The sequence below is a fragment of the Argiope bruennichi genome, chromosome 1 (genome assembly GCF_947563725.1).
Source record: "Argiope bruennichi chromosome 1, qqArgBrue1.1, whole genome shotgun sequence".
Taxonomy (NCBI): Eukaryota; Metazoa; Arthropoda; class Arachnida; order Araneae; family Araneidae; genus Argiope; species Argiope bruennichi.
Genome location: NC_079151.1, coordinates 133,361,534 through 133,387,789, shown reverse-complemented (window position 1 = coordinate 133,387,789; position 26,256 = coordinate 133,361,534). Strand labels below are relative to the sequence as shown.

Here is a 26,256-nt window from a genome sequence, read left to right as displayed (position 1 = left end):
AAACTAATTAAAAATATGTTCATATATTTGAATATACTTTCAGAGTTATCGTACTTTAATTAAATCTATTAAGATTTCGGGTCCATTTTGATTTAAATTATTTGTTGCAATTAATATTACTAATGAAATTCTAAACATACCAATAAAAAAATTCAAGATACAAAATGCGATGGCAACAATATCCGAAAAAAATATATCAGATTAAGAAATATACTCTGAACAGCTTTATGGAATCTAAGCTGGGTCCTGGATTAAAGATTCTTAATTCTGGATCTTGTTTTTATTATAATTATATTATGTACACATTGTAGATGAAAAAAATTTAATTATTCCTGTTTGTACTTTGGCTTTAAAAGATTTTATTTATTGAATATAATATCTTGTAATAAATCAAAAAATGCCTAAAAATTTTACAGAATCTAAGACAAAAAGTCTATCTGCCAAAGCACATGTGAATTTGATAATTCAAAAACGTTAAAAGCTATATAGATGAAATGTAGTGCACATTTTTTGTGCTAGAACTATTGATATGTATGGAATTTCGGACTAATTGCTTCAACGGGCAGATTATCTGTCCATCTGTCCATTCGTGAAATAATTTAGATGCAACAAGGAAGATAAATAAATTTTGTGCAAGTTTTTTTACAACAAAATTGCAGATCCATGTCAAAATTTAGATTTAATCCACCAGAGGGTCAATTGGCTATCTGATTTTTGTATGTGTACATAAGAGCATGATAATTCATAAAGCTAAATAAATGGAATTGGATAATAATAATATTTGGAAAAATTAATAATAATAATTGGATAATAAATGGATGTGGTGCTTCTATCAAAATTATAGATCTCTACAAAATTTAGAGCCAATTAATCAAAAAAAGATGCTAAAAAATGCACAAAACGCTAAATATCGAGTAAATCAGAATTTGAATTAATTAGCTGTACGAGCAACTGTTTTGTATTTTTATCGGAGTTTCGGTCTATTGAGTTTAATCTACACGCCTTTCTTGATGATTTTAATCATATGTCAAAGCCGATCAATTCATGCTCACGTGATATGCGCCATTATACAACATTGCACAAGTGCAGTTGGATGTCAAATGACATGTGAAATGACGTTCACCTGATGATCGTGACACAGGTGAATCGATTCCATTTGTTTAACCTTTGCTTGAATAAACAGGAGCGGAAATGCTGAATTCAGTTACGTTGTCTTATATATTGTTTCAGTCTTGTCATAACAAATGAACAATTATAAAACTATTTAGTTTAGAAAGTAACCTTCCATACGAAATTTTTATTTATAGAATGCAAATGAAATTGCATTCTACAAAAAAATATACATATACATATATATTGCTTTATTTATAGAACGCATATCGAACCTAATTAAAACTCTTAAAATTTCTAATGAAGTTTATATATATTGAATAAGAAATCACTGAGTGGAAATCAATTAAAAGTATTTATCTTTCTAAGAATATATGGAAAAAAAATTCTTGAAATTTGTAAAGTATTTTTGTTCAATTGATTTGAGAAAGAAAAGTTTTTGCTGTTAAGCTGAAATGTGTAAAGTGACGCATTTGAACTCATTACTACGTATTTTATTACGTATAGCTATTTTTGAAAAACTTTTCTAAAATAGCTATATTTTTGAAAATTGGCATTAAAAAAGATCGGAAAAACATCTATTAAACCAAAATACACCAATTAAGTAGCAAAGGGTTTTAAAACTGAGCTCGACCGATTTTGAGATGAAATAACAACTATGATGTCATAGTTCTACGTCAACCTTTTAAAAACGCACCTGCTGTCAAAGAAGTATACTTAATAGTAAAGCACTATTGGTAAAAGTAGATCAACCTTTTAAAAACGCATCTGCTTTCAAAGAGGCATACATAATAATAATGCAATACTGGCAAAAGCAGGTAGAAAAATATATGCGATTAAAATGTGATGACAAAAATGCTATTTATGCTTTATTCATTGCGATTTTGAGCTTCAGTATTCATTGCCTACGCGATACGCTTCAAAACCTCCTAACCAAAACAACAGCATGTTCTCACATGATAATAGATTTTACAGATGGGAAAATTTAAGATGAAAAAGAGAGAGAGGAACGAGAAGCTTCGAAATTCGATAAAAACTGGATGGAATTTTTAAACCTTTGACAAAACTTTTAGATTTTTTTTTTCTCTCTAATCGCTTATAAAATTTTCTACTACGATTTTTCTAGTGAAGAAAGAGATTTCAAAGCTATTAAATCACCAAAGGAACAATGTGCTGATATTTGTGAATAACTGAAGCAATTAGGATATGAGTGCACTTTCTAATTTATATAACGAGGGTGCCATTACGAAATAAACAGCAATTTTATTAATCTTAAAAAGCAATTATTTTAATAAGAATTTCAAGAGATGAGGGGGGAAAAGTCAAATTACCGAAATACTTAAGTCAAAAAATTTCCAATTAGCCGAATGTCACTGTAAATAGAATAAAAATATCGGTGAAAGTTTCTGACGTTAAAAACGTTAAATAAGCTTTTTCTTTCAGGGCACCTTCCAAGGTTGACTCCTCTATCGTATTATGAATTTTCTTCTGCTGCTTCCATATTAATCCTTCCATATTAATGCTTCCATATTAATTAAAGCATAGTGGTTTATTTCATAAACCGCTTATATCACGCTTTTTAATGCATGGTGGTTTAATTTTTAAACCACTTAATAAATAAAGTATATTTTTAAAACTTAAAAATATAACTAAAGAAAATAAGAAAAAATTAACATAAAATATACTTAAAAATACTTTAAAAAATGTATTAAATGACAAATAAAACTTGTACCACTGAAATACCTTTTAAATTCGGAAGTGGGACGAAAAGATGTTCTGTGTAATTAGATGCTTCAAAATAATTTTGTTAAATTAATATTTCGGTTATTTTTTTAATTGGAAATCTAATAAAAATTTCGAAAAAAAATTTTAGATAGCGCATATTGAAGAAAAAAACTAAGTGCCAAAATTGATAACTCTAGGTCTAATTCTTGTTTTTTAGAGCTATTTGACCAACTTTTTCCTCAAATATATTGCTTGAAATATATGCAATGTACTAATATTATTCTGTGTGTTAACGTCATTAAATTAAAATTGTTGCGTTCAACATAGCTTAAGATTTATGAAGAGTTTGATTTATTTTTTTGTTTCGATGACTCTTTTATAGATGGCAGCACGATCGCCCATTCCATCTTTCAGCTCGAAGTTGACAGACCAATCGAGTGAAAGTAGACGATGTGGGTGTGTTTTCAGACAGCTCTTTACGAGCTTCCTTTAGAAAACAAATCCCGTTGAAACTGACAGGAGAAGATCTGAGTCTATGACCGTGGAGAAGAGATCATCTGAGCGCCGCATTTGAAGAGAGTTTGACGGTTGACAGTGGTACTTGCGTGTTTACGAAGACCGCTATTTGAAATCTTTTAACGAAGGATTATTTATTGGATACAAAAATAAAAATATGTGTTTGGTATAACTTTAATTGAAAGTTAAAAATTCAATTTAAAAAGAATTTGTTAAGTGAAAAGTTTTATTACATTTCGATTTTGGAACCAACTTCAAAATGTTCTGGTGCTTTGGGAAAAAGGCTCAAAATTATCATTGCAAGATTGTTCTTCTGGATGAGACGGACTTTATACAAGACATACAGGTAAGAATGACGACATTATTTTTCAAAATGTGTTAATTTGAAAATTTATATTTAAAAGCTTATTTTTACTTTAAACATCCTAAACGTGTGCGTGTGTGTATATATTTATATGGTTATTTAAAAAAAGTAATCTATATTAATTAAAGATATCTTTGAAAATAAAATGATTAATTAAATTTAAATTTCGATATCTGAAATTTGTCATATATTTATATGATTTAATTATTAACATCAAAAAGTATTCATATTGTATTATAAGAATAAGTATATTTTTTAATGTAATTATTTTAAACCGCAGAATTTAGTTTTTATTGTGCTTTTTGAAATTTTATTTAAAAACTGTTTTAATTTGCATGATTTTTTTTTAATTCTCATGATATGAAGAACAAGATTTAAGGTAAAAGCTATGATATATTGAAAGAATATCATTCAAATACTTTTCTTAAAAATCTTAAAATTTAGCTCGATAAAGCATCAACTTGTTGTATATTAAATTTGTAATAGAATGTTTTTTTTTTTTTTTAGATATAATGAATTTTAATTTTTTTTTATTCATTGTTTTTTTAAATTGGTTTTTAAAGCTGATTTAATGAATGTGATTATTTAAATGAAATAAAGCATTTACTTGAATGGTTTAAATATTTATATAAAATTAGCTTTTTTCCATTAATTTTTTTGTGCATAAATTTTCTTAATTTTTTTTTTTTTTTTTTTTTTCTTTTTGCTTGCCGTTTTTTCATCCACAGATACTTAAATTCTTTTTTTTTAACTGATTTTATCAGCATGACTTCTTTGAAAGTAAATTTTAACGACTAGGAGACATTTTTTTCAAAGGCTCATCTGTCATTCATTCTCCTTCACTATCTTTTGTCAGTTTCAAAAAGGGCTTGTACCTATTCTTCTCAGTATCAACAGTATCATTCCCCTCAAATCCCATAGGCACTGACTTCTGGAATTTGCGGTTCGGGGGGGGGGGGGTGAGGTTTCAATGGAATTTTCTCAGCGGGAACGTACATTTTTGTAATACAGGTTGCCAAAAGGTGTGTTACACTAGGGGTGGAATCTTATCAATCACGATGCTGTTCCTCAAATACATTGTTCGATTTTTCTTAGATAATATTAATTTGTTTAATCCTATCTCTCATATTCTGAAGATATTGTATATGATTAAATATAGAAACGTGCAAAATCTATTATCATTCTTAAAATATTGTATATGATTAAATATAAAATCGTGTAAAATTTATTTTCATTCTTAAAGTATTGTATATGATTAAATATAAAAACGTGTAAAATTTGTTATCATTTTTAAAATATTGTATATGATTAAATATAAAAACGTGTAAAATTTGTTATCATTCTTAAAATATTGTATATGATTAAATATAAAAACGTGTAAAATTTGTTATCATTCTTAAAATATTGTATATGATTAAATATAAAAACGTGTAAAATTATTATCAATCTTAAAATAATGTATATGATTAAATATAAAAACGTGTAAAATTTATTATCATTTTTTTTTCTGGCGAAATGCCTAATGAATGCTCCAAAAATAAAATGTTCGCACTGCTACAGATATGTTACTTTTTGTTTATTATTATTATTTTTTTAAATGAAAATTATTTTATTCGTTAAATAGTTATGAAATGAAAAGCTGCTTAATGACTTTCAATGAACATTTTGCTATTAAATAATTATTGGAAGGATATTTTAAAGTTAAACTTGATTTGGTGATTGTTAAATTTTCCAGTTGCTGTTGGGTTGAAAACATATTTTTTTTAGCTTAAAAATACTAATAAAACACTAATGTAAAAACTAAGGGGAGGAACTACGCAATTTGATATATTTTTAAACATTTTAAACTTTTCTGATAAAATTAATATCTCTTGATTTAAATTTTAAACGAATAGCTTTATTCTGCGAAATATTTAGCTGAGATTTATTTATTAATTTTAAAATTTTCTGCATCGTGCAGGAGGTAAAAGAATATGGCATCTCTGCATAATATAGGACAATGCGCAGTTGACTCTACATGAATTGACTACATTTAGTTCACTTGACTCCTTTAAAGACTTTCTTATTAATTATGTCATATCTTAGTAATTATATCTCTCCAAAGTCATAATTAATTTTAAAGGATAATTTATATTTTTCATTCTTATACTAAATCTAATTTTGTTGTTTATAAAACAAAGGATTGTTTTTCTAATTGCAATTATTTGATTTAGATTTAAGTTGCCAGTTTAAAGTTTGGAATACTGCAGAATTCTAATTCATGTTTTTGTTATCTGTTCTGTTGCAAAAAAAAAAAAAAAAAAAAAAAAATCAATAAAAAAAATTACTTGAAGTGGAAGAAAAGATTAAAACAGAACTGTGCTAGATGTTTTCGAAATCAAGTCTGTATCGCAGCGAATGAAATTTTTTTATAATTAGACGGAGGCTTCCTGAACATGTGAAATGAATGAAATCGAACTCTGTAGTTAATGAAGCATTTATATAAATAAATGATAAAATAAATAAATTTTGACAATACTGTAATTTAATTCGCTTAGCTGTGAGCATTTAGGGAAAAAAAAACTTTCTTACTGAAAAAGGTTAGATCAGGGGTTTAATGGGTATTTAAATGTATACAAAGCAAACGAGCGTGGTAAAGTTAATCTTAATATGAAGTGAGTAACATCATGAACATGAATTTTCGTCAAATCTAAAAGACTATCTGCACTGATTTCACGCTTGGTCGGATTGTTAAAGAAAATGAACACTCAGAAATGAGTGCTCCAAAAAAATTGTTGAGGTTGTTAACCGTATAGAGTTTAAGGCTAATGAAAGTAAGGAATGCTTTTAATGCCATTGTTATATTTGAAATGTAAAAATTTTTTTCGTAGAACAGCAAATTCGAAAATATGGTGCAATTATTTCTTCATATGTTTATTTTTTGATTTACGAAACTAAAAATAGAATTCAAATTCTTTTTTCTTTTTTTTTTTTTTTTTTTTTAATCCTCGGGAGAAAAATTCTTTCGCCGTTTTGGTTAATTAGTTCGATTAATTTGGACAAAAAAGAGAAAAAGATGTTCATCTAAACGCTTTAAATACCTTAATGCTAAATTCCAAGATTTTAAAAAAATGAACTGTGATGAAAAAATAATTATGTTATAAAAAACTGCAATACTGAGAGCAAACGATTTTAAAAGAAAGTTTTTTGACATCAGAATTCTTTTTTAGAAGAATTCTTGTTTTGGAACAATAAAAAAAAAGTTCGTAGTAGAGTATATTTTAAATTTGTGCTATGTAATATTAAAAGAAAGGAAAGACATTGTGAAAAGAAAAGTGTTTGTTGATATTTTTACTTTACGACTGTTTTCCTTGGCATTTGAAATATTTCTCCTTTTCTGTGAAGTCAGAGGGACCATCCATAAATAATGTCGAGTACATAAGCATAACAAATATCTGGACAAGGTGGGAGGTAAAGTTTAAAAACTCGTTAAGCACCGGCCAAGCCTCCTATCTGCATGCAGCGAGGATTTAGAAAAAATATTTTATCATCTCTCTGTTTTGACCATAAACAGCATGTTTTAAGTCATGGCAAGTTTTTGTTAAAATTTCCTACAATCAATCATAATTTTCTATAGAGAACTTGAAGGTTATTCAGAAAATGTTGTGTTTACATGTAATTGATGCTCTAGAGTTGCATGTTGCATGCATATTTCATGAAAATATATACTTTTTGTTCCGAAAAGGTCTTTTTTTTTTCTCCTTAAGTATTGTTTTTTATTTACTTGTATATTTCATGATTACTACGATTTTTTTCTTTTTTTCATTTTCAGACTTTAAGGATGATTTGAATATATTATTAAAATGTTGAAAACATTATCTTTTAAATATTTTAACATACATAAATATTAAACATTTAAAAATTTAATATTAATAGATGTATCTAAGGCAATTTTTGAAAATCGAAATTTTTCGTCATTTCGTTGTTTAGTATAAATGTTAAGCAAATCATAATTTTTATATTAGACCTTGAATCTGCGAAATCCAACAAATTCTTCCCGCCTAAATCACTGGTCTGAAATATACAAGGCTTGAATTCGTATAATTCTATGACAATTGATAAAGGAAAGCATAAAAGGACAACATAATTTTAAAATCGTGAAGTAATTGTTCTATTGTTTTGCCATTTCCTTCTTTTTTTCTTAAAACTACATAAGATTTTCCTTTAATGTTTCTTGATAACTGGAAAAACAATACACTTCTGAAGATTATTTTAAATGTTTCTTAAATTTTTATGCAATGAAAAATAATGAAGTTTTAACAAAATATCCATTTTACGTTTACTTGAACCTACAAAATACTCATTTTTATGTTAATATTAACATCAATATATTTTTTCTTCCAAAGATTCCAAAATAAATAATTGTTAGAAAAGAAGAATCACAAATTGTTTTGAATAGTCTTTTGTTTAACCTTACCTAGAACTCCTAGTGTTCTGTTGTTCGTTATTCACTATCGTGTTTAGCATCAGAATAATGGCAATGAAATTTTCTCCAGAGGCTCAGAACAGAATCCCTTCTGGATATGATTCACCTCATTGTTATCTTAAAGTAAACAATCAGTCCGTTTTGATTTAATGCTGCAGTCAACTTCTGCGTTCGACCAGGTTCAATTTTAAGTGGGAAAAAGACGGAAATGGAGGTTTATTCAGCAGCTTGTAATACGCGGATGTAGTTACTAGTCCAAAGAGACACGCACAGGAAGTGTTCTCTTGAATCATTGTTTTCAAATTGTGAACGGTTCGGAATCGCCCGGAGCAGGTGGAACTTAAATTTAAACATGTTTTTATTAAAATATATGACGTTCATTGATTTTTTTGACAGTTAATGTATATGCATTAAACGAACGTAACGTAAACATCACGAAATTCAGAATTTCAAAACTGGAAAAGAAAGAAGTATTTTAATGTAGTATTTATTAGTTAATTCATAATTATTATCTTATTTATTTTAATTTAATTTCTTTTGAATAAAGAACATATATTAAACATTTTTTTTGTTTGTTTGTTAAAGACTGGGATTTAAGACTTTGAAAAAGTGTTAATTTATTCGAAAGATAATCACCCAAATTCTAAATTGAGTAATTTATAATTATTTTTCCTTAAACTAGTTGGGACGGAAGATAAATAGTAGCAAAATGAAATATCTTTGGTAAATACACAATTATGATATAATTAGGTTTAAAACTTTAGAGTGATATGTCAATAAGCAGAGAAAATATGAATTTCATATCAGTTTTATTTATTTTAAAGATTGAAAAACTGACAGCTGAAACTTCAAAATTATTTTCCTTATATTTTTTTTCTGAAAACAAATTTTAAAATTGTTTTGCTGCATTTGTTGTAATATGAAATGAAATAATAATATAAAATATGACATAAAATAATATGAAAGCTGAAAAACTAAATCTTTTTTTAACGGAAATACAATTAAAATGTGATGGGAAAAAATCTCTTTATTTCTCTGGAATTTCAAAATAATTTTAGTTACTTGAACTTTAAATACTAAATTTTTCATGCTGTAAAGGTTTTAGAATTTGAATTTCAAAATAATGTCAGCCTTTTTAAATTTTAAATACTAAATTTTTTATTAAATGAGATTCTGAAAATTGTATTGTCATTTAGTTTTTTTCAACTTTATTACATACATATAATCAAGTTAATTTTAAGCAAACCGAATGTGCAAGTACATTTGACACAGCTATTAAAGAACTGTAAGTGAAAAATGGAATTCCTTTCCGGCACCAGAATCTATTAACATTGAATATATCAGAATTCAAGAATGAATTTTGACCTTTGCTGCAAGGAAAAGGGGATTATTCAAATGAAGACGTGTCGAAATTAAAATAATCTTGACAGCATTTGTTAAATAGAAGATTTTCCTGCAAGCGGCTTTCATTTTATACAAATGAAAAACTAGACACAAAAGAAAAATATAATAAAGAGAGGGAGGGGAGTAAAATAATAATAATAAAAAAAAGAACAAGAAAATGTACCTGTCTAACGCTATAGAATTTTCATCCCGTAACTTTGATTCTGACACAAAGTACGGGTTGTGACCTTTCTGAGTTCGCAAAAGAAGTTTTATTCAAATGAATAGGTGTCAAGAATGAGAAGCGTTTGACAGAACATTTTGATTCGAAGAATTCGAAAACTGTAACATTTAATGAATTCTATTTCGTTTTCCTCTCACAATCTAAAAATTGTTTACATCTAGATGACTTGTCAATTAAAAAAAAAGCAGACGATTTTTTTTTTTTTATTTTTATAATTCAGCGAGATTTATACTTGCAGTTCGATTAATAATGAATCATTACTATTCTGCTTTGCGCTTTTCTTGTTTTCTGCCTGAAGCAATAAATTCAAGTATGTTTTGGTCCACGGTTTCCAAGCAACTAATTAGCGGCAAAGCCTACTATTATTGAAGATCTTCAAATGTTAGTTTTTTTTTTTCCATTGATTTCTTTTTCATCGCACAATTTTTTTTTTTTTTTTCCCTTCTCTAATGGCAGTCATGAGAATGGTACACCGGATGTCAGAGGTTAGTGTCATTGTACTTGCTTTAATTTGTATGTCTTGAAATGATGAGGGTTTTAATAAAATGATTTAATACCACTCACATCGAACTTCGAACTAATTACTCATATAATTTTATTTGTTTAGTTATTCTCCTGCCATAATCATTAAAAATTGGGGTTACTAAGCTTAATGTGGCAATTATTTTTAGATAAAAAAAACATGATGAATGAGTATTTTTACTTTCTTTTTCATCTGTTGGGCTGTATTAAAGCGATTCAACACTTTTGATAAAGTTTTTAATAATAATAGTCATTAGGTTTCATAGCTTAATTTTTTTTTCTTCATATTATGTCAATTTTTATAGAATTTATTTGTTCTCTTGTTTTAGTTTTATTAAGAAATTATTGGAAGTTCATATAGAAATTCCCCTTCACATAAGAGAAAGTTGTGAAAAGCCTTTTTTTTTTTTTTTTTTTTTTTGTCTCTATTATACATTCAGTTATGATTATTTATAAAGAACTCGCCTTTTTTTTCCCCACTAACCTTTTAAATTTAAAACTGCCTCTTTCAATTACTCCTTCTGAATATATGTAAATAAATAAAATAAAATTAAATATATATATATATATATATATATATATAAGTTTTTATTGATCACATATGGATTTTTATGAATTTTAACACATTTTTTATGGAACATGTCCAAAATTTTATTTTGGATTTTTTAGCAGCAAATTTAATGAATGTACCATTTTATCACATACGGATTTTAACACATTTTTTATGGATCATGTCCAAAATTTTATTTTGGATTTTTAGCAGTAAATTTAATAAATGTACCATTTCATCACATATGGATTTTAACACATTTTTTATGGAACATGTCCAAAATTTTATTTTGGATTTTTAGCAGTAAATTTAATGAATGTATCGTATTCTCGACTGATTAAATTACTATTATCAATCGCTATTAGTTTATATTCTTTTGAAGATGATAATTAAAAAGTTAAAGCTACTTTATATGTTTTTATATCTTAGAAAATGGTACTGAATATAATTCTGCTAAATTATTTGAAAATAATTAATATATATAAGGATTAAAATGGTTAAAGTCATATGCAGCAAAAGCAAAAATATGGGAAATCGCACAAAACTGTTCGATTAGTTAGCCCGCAGAACTTCACTTTAATGACTTATTTATATATTCTTTTTGAACTACTAAAATCATTATCATGCATTTTTTTTTCACATTTGTCACATTATAAAGTATTGCCCGTTTGAAAAAAAAAATGTAAAACGAAAAACGGTGATTGAGTTTATTTATTTATTTTTACATTTATATCCTTTACCCCTTTTAATTATTTCAACAAAATATAATTTTAAGTGTTAATAACAAGTGCTGATGTTTAGATAATATCATTATAAGGGGGGGGGGAAAGACTCCGGATACTTTTCTGTAACGTTATTATGGCAATCTTCTGAAATGTAAAATAAGGTGTCAGTTAACCATCTCATCAATCGACCTGGTTGTTACTTGAAGCAGCGTAAGACAATTTCTATGGTTTATTTTCGATAAATCATATTAAAAGGTATTATTCAAAACTGTACAGTAAAGCAGAGCACAATGACATAGTTTGTATATTTTTTTATTTTTAGGGTAATCAAAAATGTATAAACTATATGTTATGCATTATTTGCGCATTGTTGTCACAGTACTTGGGCCTTACTGACAGATCTTCACCAGATGGTAGAGAGACTTCTTACAAGAATATTAATAAGGCTTTCCTAGTCTCCTCCATCAACAATTTAATACCATTTCACGTGATTCATTTCTCTATTTACAAACGTTAAACACTTCTTGAATATCATATATTGCTGTAAGGTTGTACATAAAGATCTTAGACGTGCATTTTGATTAATCGAAATTCTGATAATGTATACAGATTTCGGTTCAATTCTATTCATTGAACTCTAATTACTTAAGGAGGATAAAGATAAGATGCTCTGCTGTTCGTATCTATTGAATATTAGAAAACAAGTTTTGAAGAATTACTTTTATTATGAGACAGAAAAAAAAAAAAAAGAAAAAAAAATAAGAATATCATTTTTGGGAAGAAGGCGCGCACTATCTCGACGTCATCGTGAAACAGTAGGCGATAAAATAGAGGCTCAATGTGTCGGACGATCTCTGGGTGGTCCACCTGCTGAGTCAGCTACAAGAAGTTACTATGTATTTTCCCTTAGAGGAGAAATATCCAGAGGACTCTAAGAACCACACCCTAGCACCCTGGTGGGATATTACCAATGGAGAGTGTGAAGGCGGTTCAATAGAAGGGGGGTAGGATGTGATGCGTATATTTCAAATACTTTGTGTGTGTGAGGGGGGGGGGATAATTGGAATCAAAAACGACATTTCAAATACGCAAAAATGTAATTTTTATGAATTCTTTATCTAAAAATAAGATTCGGTAAGATAAAATTCTTCATTCTTTCAAAAAAAAAAGCATTCTAGATCATTTTACTAATTTTCTATAGGAATCATTTTGCTGTTACAAATGATTCTTGTACGAATCATTCTTAGGAGAATCTCTTGTGTGAATCATTCATGATTTTTACAAGAATCTCTTGTAAGAATCATTTGTTAAAAAAAAAAAAAAATTGTTTGTGCTAAACTGTGTTTTTGTTTAAATTTTCTTTCGAATTTTTTTTTCTTCTAAAAAAATGTGTAAACCTTTGAAGTCATGAGGAACAAACAGTAAACCCTAAATTATTGGCTGAATAGATCTTTAATCATTTTCTAAAAAAGTTGTTTATATATAACTAAACGTCTATAAAAAAAAATAAAATAAAAACAAAAATGGGACATATTTTGTCTGAACAACTCTGGTTTACAAGTAAAACAAGCGAATAAGAGTCGATGAAATAATAAAATTGGCTTGAATGTCATTATCACAATAACAAACATTGTTAAAAATTAAGTTCAAAATTAATTTTGAAAAATGTTTTAAGAATAAATTGATATCCTTAAAAGCTTAACTTAACATAACAATAAAAAAAATAATAATAAAGAAAATGTTGTATTAATAATGAAAGTCGGTCTTTATGTAAGAAAATGCAACATAAAACGAGGTTGTGGTTAGAATGGAAGACAAAATAGAATTGTTGAAAAGTTTTGCTATGATTTACAAAGATGGATTTTCGTAAATTTCGAATAAATCAAAGAGTTTTGGTGAATAAGTTAATAAATAAATAAAATCTGAAAGGAGAGTGACTGCCTTAATTTTAATTGTTTTTTTCCCCATGAAAATGGTTAATGTCATAAAGTTTAAAATAATCTATCATCAGTTTATATTCTATTTTTCATTTCTTCCGGGTTTTGCTTGGAGCTAAACCCTCGTGCTTTACGTTTTGATGGTTTTTGATATGATCTTGCTTTACTTTTTCTTTTCAAAAACACTTTTAGAGTTTTCTTATATGGTTATACATTATACCTATAATTCACTTTTTTTGAAAGAAAAAAAGAAAGAAGACTTATAAAAATACAAACGTTTAGAATAGTTAGAGAATCATCTTCCATAACTAATGGTGCATGGTATATTGCATTTGATGAATATATATATATAGAAATAATCTTCAATGAAAATGAATTTTTAGATTTTCACGAGCTGTTGAACTTTCACGTTATTTTTCATTTTTATTTAGAAAATCTCTGCTTCGGGATATTTTGTTAAAATGCCGCACGCATTAAATTTTTAAAAAATTGAAACTGCCTCAGCTTATGATTGATTGATTTTCTAATTAAATTGCAGTTGTTTATTCTTTATATGTTTCGGTTACGGTTTCATTTATTTTTGTTTATGATATTTGAGTCTTAGTTCAGATTTTTAATAAGAAGTTTTGTATAAATAATCTAACACTTAATACAGTGGAGTTTCAACAATGGGGGGGGGTAAAGGATTTTATCATCTCGGTGTTTCTTTTTTCAGGTAAAGAATAAATTAGAAAGGAAGTGGACCGCTATGAATACAAAATAGTAAGGCATTTATTTCACTTTTTAAGACTAAAAGTGAAGAATTTGCCTGGAAGACAAACCTTTTTCTTTTTCTCATATATGAAGTATACAGAAAGTATTGTAATCGTCAAAGAATTCAAACTGGGGATTTTGACGAATTTTCCCGCTTCAGACCCCCTCCCCCCCTGAGTTTGAAAAACACATTTTCAGCATTATGTCTATCTGTGACAAGTATAATGCAAAAACTCTTTGAGCTAGGCGGATGAAATTTGGTATGCGATCTTTACACCGAATTTGCAGGTTTCTGTCGATTTTTGAGCAAAATCCGTTCAGATGTCTGTCTGTCCGGCTGCTCGGATATAAATAGTAAGATAAATACAACACAAAGAAAGCTAGACGAATAAAATTTGGTACAAAAATTTGACATCTATATTGTAGACACCTATCAAATTGTTGCGCGAAATCCAACAAAGGGTTAAAAAAGGGTTGAACGTATGTCGGTCTATTAGACTGTTAGAAGCATGTAAATATGACAGCTCAAAAACGTAATGACTTAAATATGTCAGATTTAGTATGTGATTTTTTTTACTGAAATTTTAGTTGCATTTATTGAATATACAAAAGAAACATTGACGTTATTAAAATTCTGCATGAAATGTGGTTTCTTTTGTAATTTTGAATAATTACTTTTAAATAATTAAATGCAAATTTTTAAATATATATGTGATGGATGATGTGAAGCAGCTGAACTTTATTTGAAATGATCGAATTTCGGTTTTTAATAATTGAGGATTATGGCTTTTGTAATATTCTTAAAATAATAATACAATTGAAGAACTAAAAATTATTTTATATAGATTTGCAAATAATATTAATAAGACACTGAATTCATGTTATTAATATAACAAATTCCAGTGTGACATTCTGCTCTTTTTTTTTTTTTTTTTTTTTTCAAGGTTGAAGTATTTTTAGTTTAATTTGACCAGTACGAAAATTCAAAACGGCGATTCCAGCAAAGTTATTACTTTTTGTTATATATTTATAATATTTTCTTTCCTGTGCAGTTATGCATTTTTCAATCGATGAAGCATTTTCAGTTAAAATAGAGCAAAACATATTTTTGAAAAAATAAGTACTTTTTTAACATTATTTAACAATCCTTGGTAAAATTTTATTGAAATAAAAATTATTTGATTCTATTTCTGAGTATCAGCTCTAAATTATTTCTTGACACTTTATCGTTTTCTTTTAAATTTAAGCTATTTTTGTTTAATCTTAAAAATACAGTGGAGATGTTTTTAACTGAAAATAGCAATAGTACTCAAAGTCCAATTGAAGTATAAACCTTTAATTTCATTAGTCTTTTTCAAATAACATCTCCCCGGTGGTTTTTTTTTTTTTTTTTTTTTTTGCTAAATAAGACTGAAAGATATTTCTACAGAAGACGATTTTCATAATATATCTGGAGTTTGGGAATTATACTGTAATTGATAAAGTTCAATTAAAAGATTAAAAGAAATTTTTAAAATTAAAAAAGCCTTTCTTTCCAAAGTTTAACTTAGAAAAACTAATTTTATATTTTTTAATCTGCTAATTTATGGTTTTATTGATTTAATTCACCAAATATTTTGAAAATAGATCGATCCGTGGCAGATGCAGGAACATGATCATCGCTGTCTTTGTTGAGATTACTGTTATTAGGAATAAAATCCCCCATCAAATGGGAAGCCGAACCCATTCACTTTTCAGTTCCTTAATGATTCCTGACACGACAGCGCCTAAACGAACAAGAATCCGTCCTACGCTTTTCATCGAAATATTATCTGCATTCCTCAAATAATGCTAATGAAATGTAATTGATAATCCCTTTTATATGAGTTTATTCAACTCAAAGGTTATTAGCTCATAAACTGGATGAATTCCATCAACTATCGTAATGGCGGCCACTGTTCGCAGATCCAAAGATGAGCTAAGAATGCTTCCATTATAATTACTTCAAAACCATGATTCCAATTTTAGTAATAAGTATTAAGAATTGTAATTAAATTCTGAATAAACAACGTGCTATTATGGCAATCTGTTAACTTGTGGATTCCGCACTTCAGATCAGGGTTGCCAATTTGGCATTTTTGGAGCCAAATTTAGGGATTTCACTTTTGTCTTCAAAAAGACTTTTAGAAATTTTTCCTTTGGCCTTATATTATCAGTTGTATTGTCATCCATAATTTTTAAAATTAATATTTTATATTTAAAAAAACAATGAAATTTATTTGTAATTCCGGTATTTTTTAAATATATATATATAATCACATTATTTTGGAAAGTAAAATCTTGACCTCTGCATTTTCGATTGGTAAAGTGAATTTTCAATTCAATTCATTGACTATTAAATTGGATTAAAATACTATAATGACGTTTTTCCAAACTATTTTGTATGCAAATATTAAAGAATCTTAAAAAGCCTTCAAAACTCCAAACGGCGTCCTATAAAGTTCGCGCCTTTTTTTTTCAGATTATATTTCTAAATACATTAAATTAAATTAAGATTTTCTAAATATATTTTTTAAGTTTAATTTCTTTTAATTTATCACGAATGTTATGTTTCCTTACTAGTTACTTTTGGCAACGGGCGTTTATACAAAGAATACTGCCTTTGTTGAATTTTAGTGAAATCTTTTATGTTCATGATTTCCTCGAGGAGGTATTCTTAATCATCAATTAGTAATATGCATAGAAAGCTTCTTCTTTTTTTAAATAACCTTACACTTGTTGCCTATCGTGTACATGGTCCTTCCTAAAGGAGTAAAATTCCATAATATTTTAGTATCAATAAAAATGTAGCTGTCTGAATAGACTATCCTCTAATTTCATGTTGTCTTTCGCGGTACTGGAGTTTCATTTACATATTCTGTGCAGATTATAAGCGAAATCTTTCTTCTTTATTTTTTAAAAAATGGTAGAAAATCACGTGATTAAATATTTAATGAAACGGTGGAAACGGTTTGAATTTCTTCACGACAGTGAAAAATATTTTTGAAAGCTATGCAAATGAATGAAATTATTGAACTTCAGAGGGAAATTGCTTGACAACATCATTTACAGGAATTTTTTTTTAATTTTAAAATATTGTGAAATTTATTCTTGTAAAATGATATTTTCAAAAGTTGTCCCAGAAAAAATTAAAAATTATTTTCAGAGTTTTTAATTAATTGAAATACATTTCCATAGTTTTTAATTAATTGAAATTTAAAAGCAAAAAAATTGCCCTGATGTGCACATTCTTATCCTTCAAAACGTATTTGTGCGGAACTCGGTAGCTATTGGCCAAATGATCCCCCCCCCGCACACACACATATAATTTTTTTTATTATTAATGAAGATTTGTTTTCAAATTCCCTGACACCTTTTCAGGCTAAAATTTAGTCACAAAAACATTTCCTATTGAAAAAAAAAATAATAATCGAGAGCTAAATGTTTAAGTAGTCTCAATTGAAATGAATTTATTATATTATGCGCTATTTTTGATTATCATATTGAACTTGGATGAAGTTTGAATTTAATTAAATTTTAACGATCAAAACGAATGGCTTAGTTAAATTTTAACAGGAGATTGAAAGCTTCTCAAATTACGTGTCACAATGACATACGTGTATGTTTTAAAAGCTTCTTAAATTATATGTGCCGAATAAAAATAAGATTTTATCTTATAATTTTAAGGCCACAAATATTTTCACTGTGCTTAATGTTCTTTATTTATTCAATACCGGTAATAAAAAATTATCAAGCAAATTATCCTCATTAATTGAAATTCATGAAAAAAAAATCTATATTGTATGAGGTTTTTCATTCATCATTAAGGCTCCACCTATTTATATAATTTTTAGTATACTTTATTTTACGTATTAATTTTATATTTGGCGCATTTTAAGATATATATTTGTGCTTAAAAAGCCTTTCATTAAACCACCGAAATACAGCCCTTTTTAAAAATGATGTTGGCATTATTTTGCTCGTCCAATCTGGCAGCCCTATCCCAGATTTTGGTGCAAAATGAGTCAGTCGTCGGTGAAATGTGGAGAACCATAATCGCTCTGAATGGAGCCGTTGTCCTTTCACTAGTCGCCCGAGGCGGCATGTTATAATGAGTCTCACAATTTGCTATTTTTCTCCTGTGCATTATAAATTCAGCGCCGAATCCATTTAATGGAAATAAACGCGAGCGAGGCAATATTATGAAAAGGCCCCGGGCGGTTGCAGCTTGCTCGTCTGAGGGTACCGCTGCTTTCGAAGAACAAGGGTATAAAGTAGCTCCTGCTGAAGTTAGATGGCATTCATTTCCGTAACTAACCTGCAAGTAGAAACAACTTGCTGGGGCGATTTTTTTCAATTATGTGTTTTTCTTTTCCTCTTCTCTTTTAAATAAAACTACGATACTTTCTAAGATTTTTTTTTTTCTTTTTTCCTTTAATAGTATTCGATTGAACAAAATTGTCAAATATAGGTTTACAGATGTCTCGGTCATTAAAGTTTGGAGTAACGAACATGTCGAACCAGCAATGCTTTCAGACATTTTTCGGTCTCTCTTTTGATTAGATAGTTAATTTAATTTCATATTTCAGCATATTTGTAACATTAATTTCAGATTAATATCTTTTATTTTATTAACTTTGTGCATTATGTATTAGTTTTTTTTTTTAATCTATTGTAATTCCAGATTGCCTGGATCCATATTTGTGCATAAAATTACTAAGCAGATGTTCGGTTTTATAAATATTCTAATAATTAAATGAACTTAATTAAACAAATAAGAATCTGATCCATTATACTTAATAAAATATTATCATAATACTTAAACTTTATCTCCCATAAAATTTGCATTTTTTTTACAAACTTATTTATTTGACAACCGGGATAATAAAGTTTTTTAATCGACTTGCTAGTCCCTTCTCAGCCTAATATCCCTGGGCAATTGTCTGGTCTGTCTAGTTGGGAATCCCCCCCCCCCAGTGTCTAATATAAATCGTCATTTGTCTCATATTCCAAACAAAGAAATCCCAAAAAATCAACATCAACGAATCCAAGGCAACGGCAACGTCATGATATTTCGGAGTTCCGCGGTGCGACAAAGTGGTCACGAGCACCTCCACATCATAATTTGGAATAGTTATTATGGTTTATAAGTTTAGAGAAGTATTAAAATTAATTGAAAAACTAGTTTAGACGAGTGCATCAAGATCTAACGTTATGAAATTTGGTAGAATTGTTAGATTAAAACTTTTATGATATAATTATTAATATAAAATAATATTTTCATTATTTATGGTGGAAATAGAACTTTAATGGATTCTATGCACGTGCTTTTTACTATGGGGACTGATTTAACTATTTTGATTAGTTATTTTCGAAAAAAATCCAGAAATTTCACGCGTGTAGTTGTTCATCGTAGCTATCTAAGGCCGAAACAGGAATAATCAAGAAAATGATTTCAAGAATTTTCCTTCGTCTTATTCGTTGAGTGACCAAAGCTGAATTTTATGCCTTTTAAATCTTTGTAGCTGAATTTTCATTTCATTTAAATCAAGAATCAAATAATACTTTTTCTAAAAAATATTCTACTGTAAAATGGTTTGAAGTATGTAATTTTCGCAATTTTTAATGCACTATCCATTGGTTACAAAAGACTTCATCATCAAAATTAATCCAATAACATTCGGCGCTGGGATTTTTTTTGTTTTCTTTTCCTTCATATCTCAAGCGATCTGTTAATAATACTAATTACATACTGGTTTCACGCTGAGTAGAAATGCTACTTACCCAGAATGCGTATTATATATTATCGTAAGGTTTTTTTTAACAAAAATTTCGTTCGATGCGAATAGCATTTAAAGCAGCAATCATTTTTTTTTTTTTTTTTTTTTTTTTTTTTGAAAACGTTACGAGTTTCACATCATGTTATGTGCCTGCAAAAGGGTGGCAAAAATATCGGAACTAAATTAAGTTCGATTTTTACTTACATTCAATCTGTTTAGTGTTTTATCTAATTCATGATAGATTTAATAGTTTTCAGTGGCTTTACTATGTTTTAAGATATATGGCACGAAATTCCGTTATTAACATCGTGTATCTGTGAAGTAAGGTTGTTTATTTTTAACAGAAAAGAATAATGTCAGATTTCCGATTCTTTAATGGAAGAATTGAACTTTCACTAATTTTAATTAGGAAAAGGATATTTTGCATTGAAAGGAATCCTCCTGCCCCAACGAAATAATGAATTGTGAAAACAATCTGGAAAAAAAAAAAAAAATCTAATGCAACGGACCCAAGCGAAGAACGTCATCCATTAACAATATAGCAGTCAAATAAAATGTAAAAATAGTTTTGATTTAAATTATTTCAATAAAACTTTCAAATAGTCGTGTTAAATAGCATTTCATTTCATTTAACCTGGATCGAAGTTTCATTCGGTTGCTCTATTTCCTAAAATGTATTATTGAAATTAAGAAATTTTAATTGATTGAAAAGAAACCGTTAATGAAGAAAGTTATATGCAAGGAATTTTAAATTATCGATGCCGGTTCTGAATGGAAATATGATTTTTGGGTTTTAAAAATTGTGGCATCATAGTCTTTAATCTATTTCTTAAATAATAATGAAAAAAATAATTAAGAGAACAATTTGATTAAGATATATTAAAAAGTTACAGGTAACGCTATGTAACGATTCTTTTTCATGTAGTTTTAATAAACTCTGTTCGCAAGTAGAATTGTAGCTTGAATTGTTAAAAAAAAAAAAGGTCGTTTCAAAATTAAGTAATGGATATGTTTTTAATCGTAAAAAGAGGTCATAAGAAAAAAAAAAAAAAAAAAAAAGCAAACGATGAAGTACTAACACAATTTATTATCCACTCCATCTGTGATAGCTAAAGAAATGGCAAATAATTTTATTGAATAACTTTTTTGTTATTTGTTTGAACAGGTAACAGAATGTTGGTTTACGAATTTCATGAAAATATTTATAAGAGCGTAATACCACTACTGGAAAATTGTGTTCGTAAATGCTATGAAGAATGAAAAAAATTTTAATAAAAGTGCTGTGATAATTATTTCGATAATTATTTTTTTTTTATCAAATGGGAACTGTTTCCATGTACATAAAATATTATTTTATCATTATGTGGCAATTTCTAATGAATGAAAATATTATATTTAAAATAATTCTGTTTATTTTCCTTCGAGTTATATTTGCAATATTTTATTTAATTATTATGTCATTCTTAAATTTAAGAAGAAAATTATCGTTTGACGATAATTTTCTCCATAAAATTTTTCACGATTTTTAAAAGTCGTTTGGTATTGCTGATATTCTCATTTTAAATAAAAATAGAATTATAGACGATAAAAGGGCTTTGCGTATTATAACGCTTTACATGAAAGCATTTGTTACATTATTTATATTACTTTAAAAATGTATTTATTTATTCATTAGCACAACCACCATTTAATTTTTAACAAAATATTCTTTCTCTCATTTGATGTTTCCATAGCAGAGAAAAAGTAATTTGATATGTGACAACTTTAACCTTTATTCTAGCATAAATAAGTGTGTCAAATTTTGCTTTCAAATATTATAGAATAAGGAAGATTTCATTGAAGTTTTCATGACAGCTATTTAAGTTATTAATTTGTTTATTAATAAAAAAGATGAAAATATTTTCATGGCGGCTGTAGATAGTAGAACAAAATCAATGAGGATAAAAATTTGCTAACGCAGTTTTAAAAATAGATTTCGTCAAATTTCTTCAAATTTGGCGTTGCAGAGCCCACTGTGGCAACCCTATTGCAAGAAAGTAAAAAATAACTTGATGCTACTCTTACTTTTGTTTCTGCGCATTTGAATAAAATTAAGAGGTCCCCTGCACCCTATCGTTAATGGCCTTCGCCCAAAGAAAATACCCGATAACGACCTCCCGTTCAATTCATATTGCTTTCAAAATTTATGGCTGATTGTGAAAGCCTGGTTGTATGTACTTTACGGAAGTCTCTCTTTTATTTATTAATGCTTGCCGCTAAGATGAAATACTTGTTCTTGAGAAATACCTTTTCAATTAATTAAAAAATAAAATGCGAAGCGTTTCCGTGGGCTAACTTCCAAGAAGTTTCAATCGGTCCATTTAATGAAGATTGAAATGAAAGCGTTGTATAAATTAATTACATTCCAGGAGATGCTTTCAGATGTTAAATTTTACATCTTATCGTCGATCTTATGAGGTATCTATTGGAAAAATTTTCTTTATTAATGAAGAAGTGGCATATTTTAAGTAATGAATTGCAGGAATAAGTTGTTCCATTTGTTGTTAAAGAAAGCCATTTTGAAAATTAGTACTTTTCCTCTTTTTTTTATTTTAAAGTAGTTTCTTCGTTATTTTTGACTTCCTTAGGGTGTAAGAATAATAAGCTTTTAATTTTGACTAGAAACACTTTCAACTTCTCAAGAATGAATCATTTTAAAATAAATTTTAGTGTATCTCTTGCATAAGTGGTTGGTGGATTTTATGAAGATTTTCAAATGAATTATTTTATGAATGGAAATTTTTAAAAGAATTGTTTACACATAATGATGTTGAATCTGAGAGCAACTGAAGATTTTTTAAATTTAAATAAACTTTTTCTTAATTTTTAAATTTATTGAATGGTATGTCAGAAAGTGATTTTTAGAGGAAATAAAGGGTGTCCCAAAATTAACACAAGATTTGAATTTCCGTGTAGTAAAGTGTTGACAACTTTATTTAAAAAAAAAAATGAGAGTTTATAGTTTAGGGTTAATAAAAATGGAGCGTTACTCAATAGAACAGCGTGTTTTCATTGTTGAACAATATTTCAAAAATAATGAAAGTCTGGCAACCACAGTTCGAACATTTGAGAATCGGCCCCCTAGATCATGTGACTTAACATCCTCAATGGATTTCTTTTTATGGGGTATTTGAAGCCAAAGGTCTATGCCAGCAACCGCACAAGCATGTGTACATTGAAGGAGGAAATTCAACGCTGCATGAACGAAATTCAACCACATTTATGCAAAATGATCATGGAAAATTTCGACAACTGTGCTTATGTGCCAGCAAAGCAGTGGAGGCCATTTTTCCTATATGTGATTCCATACATAACCTGTACTACCCTGCGTACTTTAAAATCCAATAGAAATAAAAAATTTCAGAAAAAAAAAAACCTTTGTTTTTTTAATTTAATTCAAATCTTGCATTAACACATTGTTCTATCGTGTAACTCTCCATTTTTATTAACCCTAAACTATCAGCTGTCAAATGGGTTTTAATGGGCCTACATTCCACTGCACGAATGGTGGCAAATTCAAATCTTGCTTTCATTTTGGGACACCCTTTTTGATGTACAAGAAAACAAACTCATACAGTAGGTAACCAACTATCTAGCTTAGATTTACAGCAAAGCCAAGTAGGCCGGAGTTCAGTAAAGGCTCTCTTCTTTCCCACACATACCATTAAAAACACATTTTTTTTTTCACTGAACCCGCTATTACTGGCATTTTCTTATCTTTTCTTGAAGGTCAGTATATTATTATTTTTAGTTATCTATTAAACTGTACGTGTTAAAAATTCATTACATGAAAAGGAAATCCGAAAAAAATAATTATTGTGCACATTTTAAATTAAATTTTATCTTGTCTAATTTAATCGCAGGAAATATAATATCATGTAAAGAATACATACTCTGCTAAAATAAACAAAGCTTTAACGTGGAATGAAGGCTTGGTTCTTACAGAAGTTATTTTAATTCATTTTGCTGTTCATTGATAAATGATTACAAGATGTAATCAACAGGAATGGTTTGAATATTCTCTTTCTGTGATAAAAGTATCCCCCCCCGCAAAAAATTGCAAGGCCATAAGCTCTATAAGAGTTTGATTTCCCCACCCGCCCCTTCAGAATCCCATCATGCAGCGTAGTCGAGCAAAGAACCCTCCCCCCTTCACATTTTTTTTTGATCGATAGAAACCAAAATTTGACAACAGAAATACATTTTAATTACAAACATGCCAAATTTCATTTATCTAAGCTGTTACATTTTCTAGCTATAACGCATTTACATTCATGCGAATGTACAGACTGATAGATTATCAATCCATCGACAAGTTTGATTCAAAATTTCATGCGGATCTATAATTTAATTTGAAATTTGATCCATCTAGAACCTTGCGTTTTGTAATAATCGCGTTCATTTGAACGTGAGCGGATAGACAGGCTGCAAATTTCCTACGTATAGGCTTTGCTCAACATTTTACAGATTTTTATAATTTTATTCTAGATCACACACCACATTTCATCCATCTAGCCTCAAAGTATTTTTGAATTTTCATGTTCGCAGCCAGACAGACAAAATTCCAAAAATGTGTTTTTTGAACTCATGGAAGTCTGAAACGTGAAAATTCATCAAAATATCAAGATCATAATTTTTTGATGATCATAATATTGTTTCCTAATATACTTCGTATACAAAAAAGTAAAAGGATAATTGTAAGATGAAAGACTCAAAACTCGATGTTATAACAGACTTGTTGTTAATGGTGGTCTATTTCGCTTGCAGCGCCTTGTCAAAATAAATTATTCTTCATTTTATTACTATTTAATTAATAAATTATTAATTTTTAACTGAACTATATAATTGCTAGTGGAATATTTTTTTTTTAACTGGGCCCTATCATCTCGAGTCAGATTATGGCAATTCTACTGTATTCGCTTTCTTGTTCGTATTCAAAGTTTTTAATTTTTAACACAAGCAATCTAAAATCTAGAACTTGTTATATAGTTTTGAAAATCAAATTTAATGATGCATGTCTGAAAGAGAAAGCTCTATACATATCGAATAAATTTAATAAATATTCACAATTTCATTTGGCGTGATTTCCTGAATATTAACAAGTTCCTTTTTATTTTGTAAGCAACCGATCTTTTCATTTGGATTGCAAAGTACGTATTTAAAAAAAATGCTCCAACTTTATCATGTCACACTCTCTCATCACTTAAAATAAGAGAACTCCATCTGAAACAGACTATATAATACAAAGAATACGACCTGAAAGTAAGTCGTCTTTTGTCGGAACATTATCTGTGAAATATAAAAATCGTGGAAATCCACACGTCTTATCTAACGGGTCAAGCGGCGAAACTATAATTCACAAGAAGCCTGTTCCGAATCTGTTATCACACACATTTACATATATATGTCAACATTTGAAATGTATTACTGGTCTTCGACCTACTACGGTCTCCTTGAATATGAAAAAAGCACATGTATTTGATAGAAACGAGTTTTTTTTAACTATAAAATGTGCAAGTTTATCCATTTATTTCGATTGGCTTGACTTTAAAATTTTTTTACTTTGTTTCTATCCATTATTCTTTAATTTATGGTGCTGTGTTTTTTACTTTCTCGTATGCGTATTATAGAGAAAGTAAAGTACTCGTTAAAACATTCGAACTCAAGATTTTGAGGAATCTTCACGTTTTATACCTCTCTGAGTTCGAAAAAGACATTTTTAGAAAATGTCTATCAGTTTCTCTGTCTGTGATAAAAATAACTAAAAACGTTTTGATCTAGACGGTTGAAATTTGGTATGCGATCTTTAAATCAAATGTGCAGATTTCTATCAAATTTTGAATAAAGTCTGTTCAGAGAAAGTCCGGCTTTCAAATATAGGTTAACATAATAATTACAAAACGAAGAAAGCTAGATAGATAAAATTCGGTACACAGATTTAATATCAGTAGTGTAGACACCTGACAAATTTTCAGCCAAATCCATCGACGGATCGACTGTCTGTCGGTCTGTCATTTCAGAAACTTGTAAACGCGATCATTCAAAAACGCAATAACTTAAATATATCAAATTTGGTATGGGTTTTTTCGACTACAGTTTTGCGTCACATTTTTTTTTTTTTCTTT

The 26,256-nt window shown here is 28.1% G+C and overlaps 1 protein-coding gene across 2 annotated transcripts in view; it reads left to right on the top strand.

Annotated features, from left to right (window-relative positions):
* The first annotated feature begins 3,335 nt into the window (after positions 1–3,335).
* The window catches only part of LOC129991627 (band 4.1-like protein 4), a 219,125-nt gene continuing 196,204 nt past the window's right edge, over positions 3,336–26,256 (top strand). For both annotated transcript variants that reach the window (XM_056098258.1, XM_056098250.1), the window contains exon 1: positions 3,336–3,697. In XM_056098258.1, the coding sequence (XP_055954233.1) occupies positions 3,611–3,697 (87 nt within the window). In that variant the 5' untranslated portion in view covers positions 3,336–3,610. The remainder of the gene's footprint in view (positions 3,698–26,256) is intronic.